The 19,352-nt window shown below is 34.6% G+C and overlaps 2 protein-coding genes and 1 long non-coding RNA gene across 3 annotated transcripts in view; 2 read left to right on the forward strand and 1 right to left on the reverse strand.

The window, feature by feature from the left end:
- Nucleotides 1-468: 468 nt before the first annotated feature.
- On the forward strand, nucleotides 469-1,312 carry LOC145130369 (uncharacterized). The gene is made up of 2 exons (XM_079065183.1): nucleotides 469-729; nucleotides 857-1,312. Exons 1-2 carry the CDS (start codon nucleotides 469-471, stop codon nucleotides 1,310-1,312), a joined length of 717 nt encoding a protein of 238 aa, XP_078921309.1.
- Nucleotides 1,313-1,915: 603 nt separating this feature from the next.
- On the forward strand, nucleotides 1,916-2,569 carry LOC145130370 (uncharacterized). The gene has a single exon (XM_079065184.1). The coding sequence runs from the start codon at nucleotides 1,916-1,918 to the stop codon at nucleotides 2,567-2,569; it is 654 nt and encodes a 217-aa protein (XP_078921310.1).
- Nucleotides 2,570-2,717: 148 nt separating this feature from the next.
- LOC145128406 (uncharacterized) overlaps nucleotides 2,718-19,352 on the reverse strand; it is a 46,145-nt gene continuing 29,510 nt past the window's right edge. Inside the window, exon 8 of the long non-coding RNA XR_013716876.1 lies at nucleotides 2,718-2,732. This is a non-coding gene — a long non-coding RNA (uncharacterized LOC145128406). The remainder of the gene's footprint in view (nucleotides 2,733-19,352) is intronic.

Consider the following 19,352-nt stretch of genomic DNA (forward strand, 5'->3'; position numbering starts at 1 on the left):
TTCGACTTGTCTGATGATGACGGTGACGATATATTCTTCAATATGATGTATCATTATTACACCAACAAGATGCTACAACCAGACCCAACCCCGCTACTAACAAGACGCATTGTTAAGTAGAAATCACGAGGAAGGACACAGACGTCTATATCGCGATTACTTTGCGGATAATTGTGTATACGGGTCGAAGGACATCAAAAGAAGGTTTCGTTTGAGTAGGAATGTGTTCCTACGGATCGTCAATGCCTTGGAAAGTCGGTATCATTTCTTTAATCTTAAATACAAATGTACTACATGTTTCTTTAATTATAATACAAATGTAGTATGTTTTTAAACCATAGTTAATATATGTTTAGGTATACATTTTTTCAACTGAGACATGATGCTAGAGGTAGGCGAGGATTTACAACGTTGCATAAAATTGTTGCGGCCATTCGTTTGATGGTTATGGGGGAGTCACCCGACACCATGGACAACTATATGGGGGAGTCACCCGACACTATGGACGACTATATGGGAATGTCTGAAATAACTGCACAGGAAAGTTTGTATAAAATGTCAAAAGGTGTTGTTGAAACATTCGGAGACGTATATTTGCGGAAACCTTTATTGCATGATACACAAGAGCTTTATGCAACGCATGAAGAAAGACATGGGTTTCCCGGAATGATTGGAAGCATTAAGTGCACACTGGAAATGGAAAAAATGTCCAGTAGCATGGAAAGGGCAGTATGCAAGTGGTCATCATGGATCACCTTCATTGGTTTTAGAGGCTGTTGCTTCCTAAGATTTATGGATTTTGCATGCATTTTTCGGGGTTGCGGGTTCCAACAACGACGTCAATGTTCTTGATCAGTCGTCAATATTCGACGATCTTTTGAATGGAAAGGCCCCGGATGCTCCTTTCACAGTGAATGGAAACGAATACAAATTTCTGTATTACCTTACAGATGGAATATATCCTCCGTATTCCACATTCTTGAAGGCATTTCAACACCCAGTTGAAGAAAGAGATAAATTATTCAAGAGAAAACAAGAAGGAGCACGTAAGGATGTAAAACGTGCTTTTGGAGTGCTAAAGGCGAAGTGGCACATAGTTGAACGTGCGGCACAACCATTGGACTTAGAAACTCTACGATATATCATGTATGCATGTAGCATAATGCATAACATGGTAGTAGAAGATAAAGGACGAAATATTGCACACTATATCCCAACGGAGCCCAGACACGTTCAATTTCAACCAGAAACAACAAAATATTTGCATAGATTCATTGACATTCAGGATGCAAATAAACATAGACAACTTTGAAAGGACTTGACGAATTATATCTTCGACGGTAACGATAACAATAACGAATAGCGTTGTTTAGGAAAAATAAAATATGTTTTTTTTTTGTATTGTAATGTTTATTATTATTATTATTATTTTGGATGTTATGTGTAATTTAAAAGCTATGGTATTTTATTTTTTAAACATTATATTTTATTTAGATATTACCTTTTATTTAAAATATATTTGTTTTAATAAAAAAAGAAATTCGAAAAAAAAAACAAAAGAAAAACTATAAAATAGAAAAAAAAAAAGAACTGATGTTATAACATGCTTTGGCGACCATTTACCATTGATGATAAATACTCATAGTAGGTAATTTAGAACACTTCTTGTATTTAATTAAGGCGGGAGGATTTCAATAATTTACCCTTTAAATAATTTATTTTGAAATGCGATAAAAATACCTGAGGCTGGGGTTACCGGAAGCTATTCCTCTCCTAAACTCTTTCAAACCCTAACTTGTGGCCGTTTCGATCTTGTCCTCCCTGCAAACCCTACCACATATCTTTCAACACCGCCGGTGACGGCGGCTCAGATAACTTTATAACACCTCCGTAAACCCCACTGTGAATTCCAGAAATGGCGCCAGGCAAAGCTACTTCTGACGCCGCTGATGGACCAGTCCTCGCTCATATCAACAAGCGTATCCGCAACCTAAGAAAAAAGCTCAAACGAATCACGCAGCTCGAAGACTCCATCGTTCAAGGAAAATCCATTATCAAGAACAAGGATCAGGAAAAACTCCTCAAATCAAAGCCAATAATCATCGCCGTGGTTGACGAACTAGAAAAGTCCCGACAGCCCTTATCCGTGGCTGTCGATGAAGAAACCACTCTCGCGCTCCAACGTCGTCACAATGATAACGTTGAAAACTGTAATAAATCACAAACCCTAGATGGAGATGAAGAGCAACATGCGGCTTTACCTGTTGATGATCTGCTGAGTTTGATTTACTTTGGAAGTATTTTTGATGCGAAACAAGTTGATGTGGATTCGAGGCTGGAGGAAAGATTCTGGTGTTTGGCACATGATAGTATTCAACGTTTTGAACTTTGTTGGGGTGTTGCACTGGAAGAACGGCATTTGGATGCGATCGCAAGGCTGAGCTCTCTAATGATTTCCAGACCCGTGGATTCTAGTCTTACTTCGCATCAAGATGCGTTGCAGAGATGCATTGAGCACGCCAATAATTGGATTTGCAAGTCTGAGAAGAAGATTGATCCGAATAGCTGAGTTTACTTGTATGATACCATAGTCGATATTCAACTTAATTCAATTTATTGGTATGCTTACATGAACTGAGGATAAAATGTTTGTTTTACAGATGCTGATGTGAGAGAGATGGTGACAAAGATTATGGGTTTAGGTTACTTCAAAAATACTCCATTTGCTGGACCTGAGAAATATCAACTACTGCCGGATCATTTGATTTATTCAGGACATCTAGAAAAGGTATAATTGTTATTTTCCTATTTATTTTGAGTACCAAAACAAATGTCACACTGGTTCTCAAGGGGAAGAATAAATGTTTACAATCCTCATATGCATAAAGACGAACCAATTATGTCCTATTCTCAACTAGATCTTGAATGTTAACAGATGTGATTATGACTTGAATATTGCAGGTTATTTAATTCTTAATGCTATTTAGAATTTAGATGAACCTTAGTATGCCAGTGTTCTCAATAGGTGTTTTTTTAGTATAATTTTACTACTGCATGCATATGTTTGATCGCCTAAATTTGCATATTTCTTCTTGGTATCATGGGTTGAAAGTAACGTACATTGCCTATATTGGTAAAAAGGATAAGGCATGTTGTTATATGACACAATTTGACCAAATAATTTAAGCCAGATTGAGACTAGTTAAAAGCATGTTCAAATCCAAATGTATTCATTCTTCCTCGAACATGCTGTAATGTCTTGATATAATTTTTATAATATCTTGTGATTCTGAAAGCGTATTTTTTGAATAAAGTTGAGATTTATTAATAACATGAATTGTTTTGTTTGGCAGAAAGAAAATACAAGCGGTTATCATAGTTCTGATTTCGAGGCTGATGGTTATTCTTCGTGGGACTGTCTATCAGGGCTTGGCAGTGACTGATGCACACTCTCGAGGGAGAGGGACCCACACCCCCTTTACTTAATTTAACCCACGTTTGTTTTTATTTGTTTCAAAGTTTATTGGAGTACGTAAGTTTACATTTAATTTAGTGAATCTGAGTACCTTAGCATCATTGGTTTCATCGGCCTTAATACGACACTTCGATTAATTTCAGTGCGTGTATAATTAGCCTGAGCTGAATTGGATCCACACATCATTCACAACCATAAAAAAAAAAGTGGATCAGAAATTAAGGTAGAATTACAAGAACTGATCGACGATTTTGTAAATGATTGAATCAAAAGAAAGGATTACAAAAGGTTGTTGGCTTCCGGAATTACTATCATCAGCCACCTGTAAGATTGGCTATTTTTAACATCTATAGTGTTAAGTTGGATTAATGCACGTCACGTACAAATCTCTTTCCCTTGATTTCTCTAATGTGATATCTTGAGAAGTCCATTTATCCGGTGCCAAAATAAGTGGTTTTGAGTCTTTTGACTTTTTTTTTAAAAGAGAGAAACTTATTATTTACACTAAATGCATCATACTACATTTTAATTATATAGAAAATTGCCGCTAATAAGGTCAAGATCCGAACCAATTCAAAATCAAACACTACTTAAATAATCGTCTTCATTATCTTGTATGTTTAAGCTTTCAGAACTTTTTAAACTAGGGATGAGCAAAGGAACCGGCCAGAAGAACTGGACCCGGCCCGGAAACCGAAGTCAGCTGAAATTAAGAACCGAACCGGACCGATGGTTCTACCGGTTCTTGCCGTGTCTTCAATGTTGGAACCGGTCCTCGAGAAATAGCAATATACGTTCCGGTTTTTGCCGGTTCTACCAGTTCCCGGTTCCAAAAATCCACAAGAATATCATCCAGGTCCCGGCCCGATCGGTTCTATCTGGTTCCGGTTCCCCAGTTCAAATGCTCATCCCTATTTTAAACCCTAAAAAAGTTCCTTCTATAAAATTATCTCTAACACAACAATGGTGAAATATAACCCCCCCCCCCCCTCCGAAAACATTAAGGTTGTTTATTTAAAATATTTAAGATGGGCTCATAATTTCTATTTCTATAGAATCTATTATAAAAAAAATAGATGGGGACCACCTTTAACATACATAGAGTAGGCAAAAATTGATCCAACCTATCCACCCAACCCAATATTAACAGGTTGGGTTGAGATTTTCAACTCATTTAAGTTAAATGAGTGAACCCGTCTAACCCATTTAATTAATGGATTGGGTTGAGTAAAAATTATCAATCCGTTTTCAACCAACCAACTCATTTAACTTTAATATATATTTAGTTTAATAATTATTTAAATGTTATAATGTATCTAAGTATGAGTTTATAAATTATAATGTTGTGTCATTATTCGTGTTTTAAAAAAAAAATTCAATCGTATTTTCTAATTTTTTTCTTGGTGCCGATAATACTAGCCACTCTCCAAATCACGTCAAAATTAAATATTTTTAATGTTATTTGAACATTTATTTGTGTTTGTGAATTAGAATTGTGTTTTTGTCATACTTTGAAATTTTATTTAAGTTTGGAACTAATTTAAATGGTGTAATATTTAGTTAATTTTTTTTAAATGAGTTAACTCAGGTTTAACCTATTTATTTAATAGATTGGGTTGAGAAATATACAAACAGGTCAAACCAATGACAACCCATTTATATAAAATGTTGGGTTAGGTTGGAAATATCAATCCATTTAAATAAACATGTTGGATTGGGTTGAAATCTTCAACTCAATTACTAAATGAATTGAATCCGAACCTAACCCAGATTGACTCATTGACAGCTCTACATAGCATAGCCATAATTTATATTTTTATATAATCTATTATAAAAAAAATAGATGGGTAGCATAACTATAATTTCTATTTCTATATAATAATAATAATAATAATAATAATAATAATAATTAATAAATAAAATAGGTGGGGTCAAGTGACCTAACATACATAGCATAGCCTCTTCAATGTTGTCGATTATTATAAAGGTGATGAATAATCTTCACCATTTAAATTTACCAAAACTTTAGAAGTTCTTCTCAAATGTTGCATTGTCGAGGAAGAAGAAAACTATGTCCTTCAAATATTTAAATGACCAAACCTAATTTTTAACCATGGAATTTTTAAGATGCCATTTGACATTCTCAAATTCCCAAAAATACAAATTTTAATCATCACCTACAAAGACAAGTTACAAAATTTTGGAAAATTAGTTTACCATGAAACACCGGTAACAATAATGGATTTTAAGAAAAGTTACCATTGATGTGGTATTTTTGGATACTTTTCATCGGTAGTCGTCTTTCTATAAATACCGGATGAATGGAGCCTCTTAGACTGTGGGGTGTGGTGGTTGTTTTGCCGTCGGTATTCCAACGTGGCATGTATTGCAAACGGCAAACACTGCCTCTAATTGTTTTTTTTTTCCTGTGAGTGGCAGTATGCCAACGGCATACTATTTCTGTTCAAAAGATCGACCGTTGCTCCCCCATTTTCTAGTCCTTGCTGTTTTGACCATTGGAAATTAATATGTTTTTTTAACATTTACCAATATATATATATATATATATATATATATATATATATATATATATATATATATATATATATATATATATATATATATATATATATATATATATATATATAGGGAAATCGCCATTAAACTCTATTATTTACCCTAATTTATGAATAAGTCCTAAACTAAAATTTATTTATAAAAAAACATGAATTAACGGGAAACGTGACGATTTTGCCGTTTTTTTCCATGTTTACCGATTTCATTGTTGACATAGTCACATTAAAGTCCCATTATTTAGCCTAATTTACGAATAAGTCTCAAACTAAATTTGTTTACGAAAAAAATTGAATTATCGGTAAACGTTATGATTTGACTATTTTCTCCATATAACAAACATTTTATAGGTTTCATTGTTAACCGGGACGCTTAGTCATTAAATGAGCTAATGAGATGAATATGTTGTGGTGTGACACCCGTTCCTGGTTTACTTCCTTTAAGATTGTATTATGTTAAACCCTCAAAAATATGGAATTTGGTGGTGACCACGACATGTCGAGGCAACACCACTTACACATCCTAATGGATGATCCATGTATATGACTCGATCCAAATCTCCATAGAGGAATGCCTTGCTCACATCCATTTTCCATAGATCCCACTTCTTGCTTGATGTCAAAGCCAATATAACTCGCATAGTGGTTAGCTTATCTACTTGACTAAAGTTATCTTCATAATCCAGCCCATATTCCTATGAGAAACCCCATGCTACTAGTCTTGCTTTGAGTTTTTCTACCGATCAATCAATCCTTCGTTTGACTTTATACATCCACTTACATGAAATAGTATTCATGTTACTAGGTTCTAGGGTTAGTTCCCAAGTTTGTTTTTCATGAGTGTATCGTATTCTTGAAACGGATTTGAGATCCATCTTTCCATGACACATGCTTGCTCATATGTTGCAGGCTCAACAATATCATCTTCAACAATTGTTTCATTTGCATACATTGGATTAAGCCTTTTTAAACGCGTGAACCTTCGCAATCTTTCTGATGTTTGTTCATCTGCACTTATGGGATGAAAGATTCCGTTTTTCCATGGTTGTTGCTTGTTGTTGATGGCTCGTATTCTACAATCACTGTCAGAATATCAACTCATGTTAAATTAACATTAGATGAATCAAGTTCTCCCTTGAGTAAATCGGTATCTGAAAGATTTTCATTGTTGGCTGACCACCATGATGATCGTTCATCAAAAAACAACATTTTGAGACATATAACTTCTTCTGGTTCCTGGTTTACAGTAGCGCCATCCCTTTCTTTCCTTGTCATACACTATGAAGATGCAACATATCACTTTCTTTTCCATTTTGTTACGTAGGTGGTTAGGAATAACCACATAACACACACATCCAAACATACAGAAGTAACTTACATTAGGCTTAATGTTCCACAATCTTTCATTAGGTGACACATATTGTAATCCTTGCTAAGAAATCTGGTTGATGACATACGCGACAATTTTCATGGCTTCGACCCAAAATCGTCTGGTATGTTTTTATCATCCGTCATTCTTCAACATACTTCAACCCGGTGTCTATTTTTCCTTTCAAAAACCCTATTTTGTTGGGTGGTATTCGAAGAAGTTAATTATCGCTTGAGTTTATGCTCCTTCAAGTAATCACTAAAATCGGATGCAAGGTATTCGCTACTATTATCTGATCGTAAAAACGTAATGCTATGCTTCAAGTCTCTTTCTGCCTTACTCTTGAAATCTTTGAACTTCTAGAACACCTCCAACTTTTCTTTCATAAAGTACCCAACGATATTTGGAATAATCATCGATTAATGTTAACATGTACTTCAGACCTTTGTTGGATGGCTGTTTTACTGGTGCAAAGACATCTGAATGTATGTGTCCCACGCCGATGTTTTTCTTGAAAACTAGACTTCTTAAAAAGTTGCTGATGAGCTTTTCCATATTGACACCAGCCATATATAATTTCTTTGTTCACTTCTAACTGTGGTAGTCCAACAACCAACTTCTTCTTCATCATCATGTCTAGTTTGTCGTAACTCATGTGATTCGTTCGCATATGCCAAGGTCTGATGTTTGATTTTTCTTTGTATTTTCTACATAGGCTGTTCTAGCTAACATAACATAAATACATTAGGATCTATGCCCTTTTAACACATGTGGAGTTTCAAACTTGTCGTACACCTTAACATCATTGGGTCCAAAAACAACATACTGCCCTACGGAGGCGAATTGTGCAACATATAAAATATTCTTTTTCATTCTCAGTACGTGATACACTCCAGATAACTTTAGTTCCTTCTTTTTGTCTTCAAGTGAGAAAACCACGTCGCCAATATAAGCTATAGGAAGGTTGGAGTTATCAGCAATGACAACCACTCTACTTCCTTTGTATTTGATCGGGTCTTGTAATATTTTCTTTTCACCTGTCATGTGATTAAAACATCTTGAGTCAATGATCCACTCATTCATCTTATTTCTATGGACTTTAGTAGTTATTGTATACGCCGTGACTTCATCTACTTAGGTTGTTAGGGCTTCTGCATCCAAGACATCTTCTTCTTGGATAGTTGCTGCATTTCCTTCTTAACTTGATCTTACACAATAGTTTCTGAATATATGTCTTTCCGCCACAATTATAGCACTTGAATGAAGAACAATTATTGTGATAGCGACCCTTATGATTATCTCTTTTATCAGGATCATGATTATTTGTTTCAAAGTCAGACCCTTTGTTCTTATCTTCATTGGATTTTACTTGTGTCACCCTTATACTTGTTTCTACCTCTATCAACATAAAGGGCTTCTTATGTGGTTTTCTCAACACCTCCCGCTAACTGTTTGGCTAGGTTTTCTTGAGCAGTCAACAAATTTTCAAACTCCAATAAGGCTTGTTGAGTTGGCCACCTTTGGATCGTTTCCAAAAAAAACTCCTGAATTCGATCTGTAAGCCATGGATGATGATTCGTTTCATCCGATATTCGCCGATTGGAGCCAAAGGATCAATTTCTCCAATTTCTATGCACGTAGTTTTCACCTTATGAAAATATTGAGAAATAGATAAGTCCTTTTGTGACACATATATAATATCATTCTCAAACATTTGGAGTTTTGTGTCGTTCTTCTTAGAAAACAAAGTAAGCAAAGTTTCCTAGGCTTCGTTAGGTATTGCAGCGTCCTTTATGTACTCTAGTACTTCTTCTTCTCTATTTGTCTTCAACAGAAATAAAGCTTTGTCTGCCTTGATCTTCCGCTTACGTAGAACGTTGTTGTTGTCTTCAGCCTCGGGTTGTATCATCTTTGATCCTTTCACAACTTCCCATAGATCTTGACATTGCATGTAGAACGATATGGAAATAGCCCAGGTGTTGTAATTGTGATGGTTAAGTTTCTTGACACCACTGACCACCTACAGTTTTGCCATGAACCCAGATGCTATGATACCAACGATAAGTTTATTAGGTGACAACAATATGCACAATGCAGAAAAAAAACTTAACAAATAAGAAGGGAACATGTAACCTAAAAGGATATATGTCTTCACATTAAGGCAACATACTTTGAATAACAATAACTTACTATGCTTCCTAGTAATTTTGAAAATCACAAACTAAAGATACATACCTAAAACTTGTTATAGCAAACAAGTTACTTCAATCCTTCCTTTGAAGAGCTTGGAAACCTATCATTAAAATGATGATGCCTCTAATGGCTCATACCCAAACCCTATAACTAGAAGACACTTGAGGAGAGAGGAGGGGAAGTATAATTTTCATTCATAAGCTTTTAAGAAAGAGTATTCATGAAAATTGATGCCCATTGGGTCCTATTTTTAGTATAGGTAACTTAGGGACAAAACAAGATTTGAATAATTAAGATTTAATCCCAATTCAAATCCTTTCATTATCAGCATCCAGGAGGCTTCTGGAAACCCTAGACGGGCTCCAAAACGTCCACCTTAGGATGGTTCTAGAATTGTCGCTTTTATTCAACTACTGAACAATTACAATTCACCCCTTTCACCTTTAATTAATTCCAAATAATCCCAAATTAATTCCAGATTAATTCTGATTAATAATTAATTAATTCTAATTGATTTTTTATTAATTTATTAATCACATATATTAACAAATCAATAGCGTTAACAATTGATCTCATATTAATTTATTAATCACATAATAAATTAACAAATCAACTATCTATTTCCAATTAATATATTAATCATATAATATATTAACAAATCATTTACTCATAATTTCCAATTAATTTATTAATCATATAATAATCTAATAAATCATTCCCTCTCTATAAATGTCATTTTAATCAGGTTCTTGTTATGAGGGCAACCCAAAAAGGACTTTGCTTCTAATTACAAGAATATACAAATTTAGTTGCATGCTTAGACACCTTAATCTAACAGTCTCCCACGATAAGTCTATAACTATAATTGCAAGTATAGACCTTGAACTAAACAGCAAAGAGTGCTTTCCAAAGCCACTACCGAACTCTGATTCAAATCAAACGTTGGCCCTAAGATATTGATCAGTTATTCCTTCATTCTACAAGATATCGTATGAACTGAGTCATGGATTAAATGATCAACCTCATGTTCATTTATTTGTTTCTCGATTTCCTGATTTGTGATCAATTTAGACTATAAAGTTGGACACGTCAATTTAGTCCGGACCAAGCGTCGGGTTTTCATAGATCAACTCAAATCATCGAAGGGCCCACATATATCGATTTTCCTATTAAGGAAAAGGAACAAATTACTTTGACTATATAGTTATACAATTTTCATGTCAAATCACACATGGAATAACCCTTTATAAAATCCAGTTACGAGATGCGTTTGAGCAAACCAATGCACAACTGATCTGTAAACTAGGAACTATATGTCTTTGTTTTAAGAATAGAAAATATTATCGTCTTAGAATTACTTGTGATTAAAATCCACGAAGTAATCTCTAAGTGTGGGTTTATCTACTTAAATCCTTATTTCCAAGTACTCATGAACATTGTAGTAATCTGTATACAATGTCCAATCCTTATGGACAATCTACAACTCGATTCATGACAGTCTTAAATCACTACTTACTTCCAAAAGTATGAGCGACTGTGGAATTTTGAATTATATTTAAATTACTCGGTGAAGTAAAACATGCAAAGTGAAACACAATAATAAATTAATTGACTATGGTACTATACCTATTGATTATAAAAAATCACTATTATTAAATCACCAGAACAATTACGAATTTATTCATTGTATATAATGTTTCGAGTATCAATTAACCACTTGAATTAGATAACATCAGTCATGACATGTTCTGATGATGCATACTATGCCACTCGATGGTCCTTTCAATACGTGATAAAAATATCGCCTGAAAGCTTTCCTAATTCCTTTCCATTCATCACAATTCAAAATATGAAAATGGATGTCGTAATCATATTGCGAATTTGAGAATGCAATTAACACAACCAATATCCATATTGATCTTTATCAAATACTTAAAATCTACTAGCAAAAGTGTTTCCTCATAACCATTTTCATGAATTAGGGTGAAACCTTTTCCACTTAGATTCAAAGGTGCATACGTTACTATCCATGTGTATCTTTCATTTCTAACCTTCAGTTATAAGACAAGGTTTAGGATAAACAAAATTCAAATTTAGTATTCCTTCTTGGATTGAACTTTGCTATTTTTAATTTCTTGCCATGTGGCAGCTCAACGCCCACCAGTGCTTCCATATTGTTAGCAGCTCACCCATATTGATCAGTGTACTTTCACTGACCAACGTGCTTTGCTTTTGTAGTTAAATGAAGAACATAGAACTCATAAGCGTTGTCAGCTCAACTGGAAGTGCATAGAGATATGAATATGTCAATTAAAACACAAAATTTTATCAACTTCAGGTCGCGTGCTAGTGATAACTAAAAGGATCATTGTTGTTTGACTCTTGCAAGATCAAAATCAACATGACTTCTACTGACTTCTTAACATGTGAGTTTTCTCACAAGGAACATTCATTGACGAGCTAAAACAAGAATTCAAAAGGTCATGTGGATTCCCGACAAGAAAACACTTCATAGAATATGACTCAGTTTATCTTTTGTTATTCAATCAATGAAATCATCAAAACTCCAATTCTAAATGTGCTAGAGTAAGGAAAACATTATTACTCCACATTATACGAGGTGTTGCCATCATTCTTAATTGAAAAATAGTTTCAAGATACGATTCATAGTTACTAGAGTATGACTCTAAAGCTTGATTGGAACAAAGTATGACTCGTTTTATCATTGAAATATTTCCAACAATGTTCGATTCCTCTTCTTAGTCATACAATTACACTATTATGTTCTTGGAGGATTAATTGTGATACAATTCCACAATTACTAAGATGATCATAAAACATGATACTAAAGCACTCTCCTTTCTTTTTCAGATTGTAGAATCTTTTATCATTCTGCTTAATTGATTCTTCTATTCGTTTTGCTACTCTTTGAATCTTTTCAAACTATCAGAATTCTATTTAGTCTTATAAACACAATCATATTCACTGAAACATCAATAAATCATGACGAACAAAGTTATCGTCCCTTGTGGTGGATCTGAAGAGTCCATATCAACATATACTATATCCATTAGCCCTTCACCTGCCTCACATAAGCATGTGAAAAAATGTAAGTCATAGTTTTCCAATGAACAAGTTTCTCATATATTATACAATTCAACTTGTACAACACCATGTATCTGTCTAGTTGGTGATGAGATTTCTTTTCACCGACTCAATTATGAAAATACCATAAGTGATACCATAGGAATCAAATCCACAATTAATATTGCTATTATTAGAAACATAACGAACACTTTCATTAAATGTCATTGCAAGGAAATAAGATAAGGCAACTATGTAAACCAAAATTCCGCTTTTATTGAAATAAATGAAAATTTGGAACTTGTCCTTACAATGCATGAAATGAAAAACTATATTTCTAAACATCTCAGAAGAGTAATAGCAATCTATTAAATTATCCTAACTCCCTATTAGTAGCTCAAACTTCTTACCATCGAACCATACAACAAGAGTCCATCTCTCACGATCAGATTTAGCTCACTTGGACTAAGCTTCCTTCTTTCTTTTAGATCCTGCGATACCATCAAAATGTGATCATCAAATCATGTATTAAGAGTCTATGAATAGGAATTATTGAGTTAAATAATGGATGTACCTGAAGTAGAGTCATACAAATTGACCTTACCATCTTCAAGATCTTTTAGGTAGTTTGGGCAGCTTTGCTTCTGATGTCCCTTCAATTAGCAGTAGAAACAAATGGACTCATTGGGTGATCTAAGAATGAGCCTTTCTCCTTACCATACGATCAAACAGTTTGAACTTGGCTGATCGCTTTCGATTGGGAATAGAAATCTTTTATTGATCGACAATGTCACCATTGTCAATGTCCATGGAAACCTTGGGATTAGACCCTATAATCATTTTGGCTTTAGTTGTGTTCTTAAGCGTTTCTGCTTCAGCAACCATCAACATATATGTCATATCAATTAGGGTTACATCGAGATTCCTCATATGAAATTTCTTAAAGAACTGATCCGATTTTGGATCTAAGGGGTTACATATATAGTATAGGATTCCAAGAGTCACTTGTAAACCCTAATCCACTCACATAGGATTTTGATCCTATATCATTTTCATGGACTCCATATAAACTTAGTCCATTACTAGTCAATCATTGATCATTAGCCCAGACTATATGTATCATTGATTTACGTAATCAGCCCCTGTTAATTTAATTAGTCTCTTTTGATCACTAAATTAATTCGAAATTAATTCTTCATCAATACTAATTAAATAATATGATTTCTCAATTAATATATTATTCTTATAATATATTAATACATCACAAATAACCACTTTCTCAAATATCCTTCATATCAAATTGCTCCGGTGAATGCAACCCAAAATGGACCATGCTACTATCGGGTCAAGTACATACCAATTATAGTTATGAGCTTAGACACCTAATCCAACAGTCTCCCACTTGGATAAGTCTAATAACTACAACTGCAGGTACGACTTCAAAAACCGACTAGCAATCGTAGCTCTCAAAAGCCGTTGTCGAACTCTGACGCGTCCATTAGATAAGGGATCAAATAATCCCCCATTATACAAGATATCGTATGAACTGAGACATGGATTATAATCATTCTCTCTTTTCATGTGTTGTTTCCCGATTTCCGATTTATGACGACTGACTAATTGAACAAATCAAATTAGTCTAGGCTTGGACAAGCACTTAGGGTATCATCACTAAATCATCGAGGGGCCCACAAATATCGCTTTTATCCCTCATTGGGTAAAAGGAACGAATAAACTTCGACTCATATGCTTGCTCTATTTACTCATCAAATCACACACAACAATATGGTTAATAATACCAAGTTACTGGTGCGTTTACACATCAACTACAACTCACATGTCTTAGTTTCAAGAATATAAGATATTATCGTCTCACAATCTTATTACAGGAGTACTCATGAACACTGCAGCACACTTGTGCTATGTCTAAACACTTAGACAATCTACAGTCGGATCCATGACAGTCTTACCTCATTAATTACTTCCAAAGTATGATTGACTGTGGATGTTTGAATAACCTAGTTATTCAGGAAGTAAAACATGCAAAGTGAAACACAAGAATAATCGAATCCAATATGGTTTCAAAGCTTTTGAATATAAACAAAACACTTATTTAATCACCATATTGATTACATATTATTCATTGTATAATGTTTCGATTAATCAACTTAATACTTGAATTAAAACAATAGTCATCCCATGCTCCAAGCATGCACACTATGTTTATCTATGATCCTTACTTTGTGAAATAAATCAATTGTAAACATTTCCAATGATACTCATTTCACAATTCCAAATCCTTATCAAAATTCTTGCCACTGCTAGAATGTGTTAGATTCTAAACTGTCATGCAATGATCCTTTTGTAATGTCAATGCACCAAAGTCACAGAGACTTGGATAATGATATTACAAAGTACTCTACTGGAGATTGTTACAAGACAATTCCACAGATACGAAGTCTCTCATTCGAAGTACATTCCTTTGAACATCCTTCTTGCATCAAAGTTTCTAACTTACACAGATTCTTAATATCCAACTCCCATTATGGATAAATTTCCATATTTGCCATATGACAATGAATCTTATCTATTCATAATAATGTCAATATGGTCCATCCATTACTATACTTCCAAATGTCTATAAGCAACCAATCTTTGGCGAATCTTAGATCACTACAAGAAAAAGACCCTTTTACGACCCGCAAACCACAACACTCATTGATTTATGTTACGCAAAAGAGAGTGACATTAAAAAAGTGTCATCTCTTCAAAAAATTTAAGGATTTAGGTCACGCATTATTGCGTGCCCTTAAATTAGTGTCTCATGTAAAAAAAAAAAAAACACGGAGGGCACTTTATCTAAAATGTGCGTCCTCTGTGAATGTCGTTTTATATTTTTTTTAAGAAACGCGCGTCTCCTTAGGAAAATGAAATCCCCAAATTTTTTAAACCCCCGCCTTCTTCTCCCTCGTCTCCACCCCTCAGGCCCTCACCCAAATCCATCGCCTCCAATCCTCGTTGCCTCTTCTAGCCTCAGATTGCGGCGATGCACCTTCCTTCTCGAAGAACGCTTCATTTACCACCATCGTCCAATTATGTGAGCCCAAGGAATTGATGGAGACGAATAAGATTATGGATCAATCGCTTCACATCATGTTTAAGGTTAAGGGTTTGAGATTTCTTCCAAATCGATCCTCACACTAAATGGTTCGACGACTGTAACTCCTTTCGATTGTAGCGCCGATCAACAACTACGACTCAGCAATCGTCAATCGAAGCTACCAGTTGAACAACCCCTAATCGACACCTCCACCTTCTCGTCTCTCCTTCTCCACCAGGTGTTCTCTCATCTCTATCCTCCAACATATGAAGATTTACGAAGATGTGCAGGGGTAACCGAAGGAAACCCTAAATCCTTCTCGCAGTCAACCACTACAACCCTAAATCTCTCTTCTTTACTGATGGATTGTCCAGATGATTGGCAATAACTTATTCCCTTTCTTTATAACAATAACTTTTTAGAATTGGTAAATGATTTTTTCATGCTTCCACTTGTTTATGGCAATAGATTTAGGTTTCGATGCCCTGAATAACAGTGGAAAAACTCTTTCTTGGAACAGGTGGTTTATATCAATGGACGACCATTTGTTTTGCGCGAGGTCGAGAGACCCTTCTCCAATCTTGAATACACGGTGTGTGCTTATTTTTTCTGCTCAAATCCCAACTTCCACTTCAGATTTACAGTATTTTGCTATATTTTTTTGTTGATAAACATGCTGATTTATCCCATTCTATATCTAAACTTTGATGTTATGAATAGGGTATCAATAGGGCTAGGGTGGAGCAAATGGAAGACCGGTTGAAGGAAGACATATTGCTAGAAGCTGCAAGGTATTCTTTTTAACATGTTTCTGTGTTTGATACCCATTTTTCTTATCATCTCAATACCCATCTCGATTACAGATATGGAAATAAGATCCTAGTAACTGATGAACTACCAGATGGTCAAATCAAATGGTGGATTAATGGGAGCCAGTCACACCAACTCTGTCAAAACATCACTACAGGTTCACCATACTATGAAATTAAATGTTCATTTTGAATATCTATTTCATAATTCCTTTCACTATTGTAGGTCTATTTAGAACTCCAAACAAGAAAATTCCTTGTTGACTACGAACGCAATCCAGTAACAGATGAAAATCACCCAAGGAACATGATTTTGATACGTTGGTGAGTGCTATTTTCATTTTACAAAATGAAAATATTTAACCTAGATTATACTTTATATATGATTTGTGTTTTATGATCTTTATAGGTTGATAGAATTTCAAGAGCTGATCTCAAGACAGAAATAATCTTTAATTGCCAAATGGGGCGTGGGCGTACTACCACAGGGATGGTCATGGCCACATTGATCTATTTCAACCGAATAAGAGCGAATAAGAGCTTCTGGTACTTTTTTTTTCTCTGTGAAGTTTATGTTTTATGATTGCATGCTTTTACAATATCTTATTATTAGGTATCCCAAGAACAAATTCAATTGGAACAATTTCTGTTTGTGGCTCAAATGCTACTGACAACATGCTAAACACAGAAGATGCTCTTCTTAGAGGGGAATATACTATCATAAGAAGCTTAATCCGTGTCTTAGAGGTATGCAAATGAACCTTTTTCCTTATAAATTTCCCATTACAACAACATTCTTGAGTAACTTCTTTTTGATTAACATGGTTTTAGGGCGGTGTTGAAGGCAAACGACAGGTGGACAAAGTGATTGACAAGTGTGCCTCCATGCAGAATTAAATCTGCTTTAGGGCGGGTTCCCAGTCTATGGTGTTGCAAATCCAACTGTGGAAAGAATTAAATCTGTTATGCAAAGAATAGGTAGCTCTAAAGGTGGCGTGGGTAGACCCGTCTTTTGGCACAACATGAGAGAAGAACCTGTTATTTACATTAATGGAAAGCCCTTTCTGCTTCGTGAGGTTGAAAGACCCTACAAAAACATGCTCGAGTATACGGTATATAATAATAATCCTCTCTCATTTTTAATGTTTATTATTTAAATATACTCAAGTGTCATGTGGTTTAATGTAGGGAATTGACTGTGAAAGAGTGGAGAGAATGGAAGCTCGATTGAAAGAAGATATTCTCAAAGAATCTGAATGTTATGGATGTAAGGTATCTACCTGATACCTTGCTGCAACCTTGTTGCCTAAAAACAGAAAACAAAACAGAACAGGAAGGAAAGAAGGAAAAAAAAACTGCACAGCTGGCAACAGGTGATAACAGGGGAAGAAAAAAAATGGGATTTTTGATTTTGCTTGGTGGAAAAGAAAACTTTTATTGCTGAAAAACTTCTTTCTAAATACCTATAACGTAGCATATTTATACTAAAAGAAAAAGAGTTTGACTCATAGTCTAAAACCGGGAAACAAAAATAATAAAAGCATTTTTCCTAAAATGCCCCTGTGGGCTTTTTCCTGAATTACGCCAACAATGGAGGTGATATTATGGCAATTCACGAACTACAATCATATTTTAATACAAAAACTTAATTAAATTGGAACTTTCCCAAAATACCCCTGAGGCTATTTTTGTTCCCGGTGCTCAGTTTGCACAGCGGACGGTATAATGATGGATGGTCAAGCTAAAATTTGGTTTTGATCGAATTTAATCTTGGTATAAAACTGACAGGTTTGATAATGGTAGATGGTCAAGATATAAGAACTTTACAAGTCCATTTGGAATATTACTTTATAGGTAATATTCTCTCTTTATTTCAGAAATCAATGTAAGGAGATGTTTTGTCATAATAGTGCAAAATCACTCTCTGAGTGGGTGTCTACTTCTTACTTCTTCGTATTATTAACTTTTTCATCTTATAATATGTTTGGATGCTGCTACATTTTAATACTGTCTGGAGGATATTATATTTGTTATTTGTGATAATAGCAGTTGGTTTTGTTTGTGATGGGATTGGTGTAAATTTTTGTCTGTTTTGTTGTTTTTCTGGATGATAGGTACCTGAAGCATTGTTGAAAGGTGGATCAGTAGTCTACATGTTATTGCATGTCTTTGTCTTGATGATGATGAAGAGGTAAGGTAAGTAACTCAAAATACTTACCAATCATTTAATTTGATAATATTAGAGATAATGGTAGTATAGCATCAACAGAAAAAGCAGGACATTGATTACCTGCAATTTTCCTCTTGAAACAATGGTGTATGAAAATCTTGATTAATAGATTCTGGTTTACAAGGACCTTTAAGCTTTTTAACTTTGGAATTTGGATTGGTCTGTGATGCGTTGCTAGAAGAAAGAAAAACTAAAGGTAGGTGTTTGTTGGTTAATACTTAATACTTAATACCTGATGAAACTGGAATGGGTAAAAATTAAATAGATGAGTATGATATGGCAGTTGACAAGGTCATGGTCATTGACGGCATAAATAAAAGCATAATAAAATAGGTGTATGTAACATGAGGAGAGAGTGACACGATACAATAATGTGTTAAATAATGCAAACGAGATGAATGTTTTTTTTCTTATACCAAATAACATTGATATTTTATACCATAAGCTGCGGTGCACATTCATCTCTGTGCAAAAAGACATGTATGCCCTCAGTAGCCTGATTCAGTTTGCTGATGCTTT

This window comes from Lactuca virosa, chromosome 8, assembly GCF_052849685.1.
Source record: "Lactuca virosa cultivar CGN04683 chromosome 8, Lactuca_virosa_CGN04683_v6, whole genome shotgun sequence".
Taxonomy (NCBI): Eukaryota; Viridiplantae; Streptophyta; class Magnoliopsida; order Asterales; family Asteraceae; genus Lactuca; species Lactuca virosa.

Bases quoted from the DNA above. Each gene is read 5' to 3' on its own strand.
- LOC145130369 (XM_079065183.1), top strand. From the start codon at position 469: ATGGACAACTATATGGGGGAGTCACCCGACACTATGGACGACTATATG. The intron at 730-856 runs GTATGCAAGTGG...GTTCTTGATCAG, and splicing joins CCAGTAGCATGGAAAGGGCA to TCGTCAATATTCGACGATCT.
- LOC145130370 (XM_079065184.1), top strand. From the start codon at position 1,916: ATGGCGCCAGGCAAAGCTACTTCTGACGCCGCTGATGGACCAGTCCTC.